General features: G+C 56.5%; 1 protein-coding gene across 1 annotated transcript in view; it reads right to left on the minus strand.

The window, feature by feature from the left end:
* The window catches only part of UBE2R2 (ubiquitin conjugating enzyme E2 R2), a 38665-nt gene extending 38335 nt beyond the window's left edge, over positions 1–330 (minus strand). The window contains exon 1 of the mRNA XM_018569044.1: positions 146–330. Within this exon, the coding sequence (XP_018424546.1) occupies positions 146–322 (177 nt within the window). The 5' untranslated portion in view covers positions 323–330. The remainder of the gene's footprint in view (positions 1–145) is intronic.
* Between the last annotated feature and the right edge of the window lie 6 nt (positions 331–336).

The following is a 336-nucleotide window of genomic DNA, read 5'->3' on the forward strand; positions in this document are numbered from 1 at the left end:
TGACTGCGAAGGTGGAGATACACTTTAAGGAACCCCCTCCACGGAACCCCCCCTCCATGGTACCCCAACCCTATGTAACAGTAACCACAATACATCAAGGCCCTTTTGTGCCACACACTGTACCTGGCTGGCATTCCATACTCACTTTGAAGTACCCCCCTTCATAGAGGGTGTTGGGGGGCCCGAAGATGGCCACCTCCCAGTTGTACAGGTCGCTCTCGTCCACCAGCGTGATTCGGAAACCCTCCACAGGCTCCTCCTGCAGGGACTTGAGCTCCAGCATTAGGGCTTTCTGCGAGCTGGTCATCTGTTGCTGGGCCATGGTGGGCGACTGCA

Source organism: Nanorana parkeri, unplaced genomic scaffold (genome assembly GCF_000935625.1).
Source record: "Nanorana parkeri isolate BGI_ZX_2015 unplaced genomic scaffold, ASM93562v1 scaffold1280, whole genome shotgun sequence".
Lineage (NCBI taxonomy): Eukaryota > Metazoa > Chordata > Amphibia > Anura > Dicroglossidae > Nanorana > Nanorana parkeri.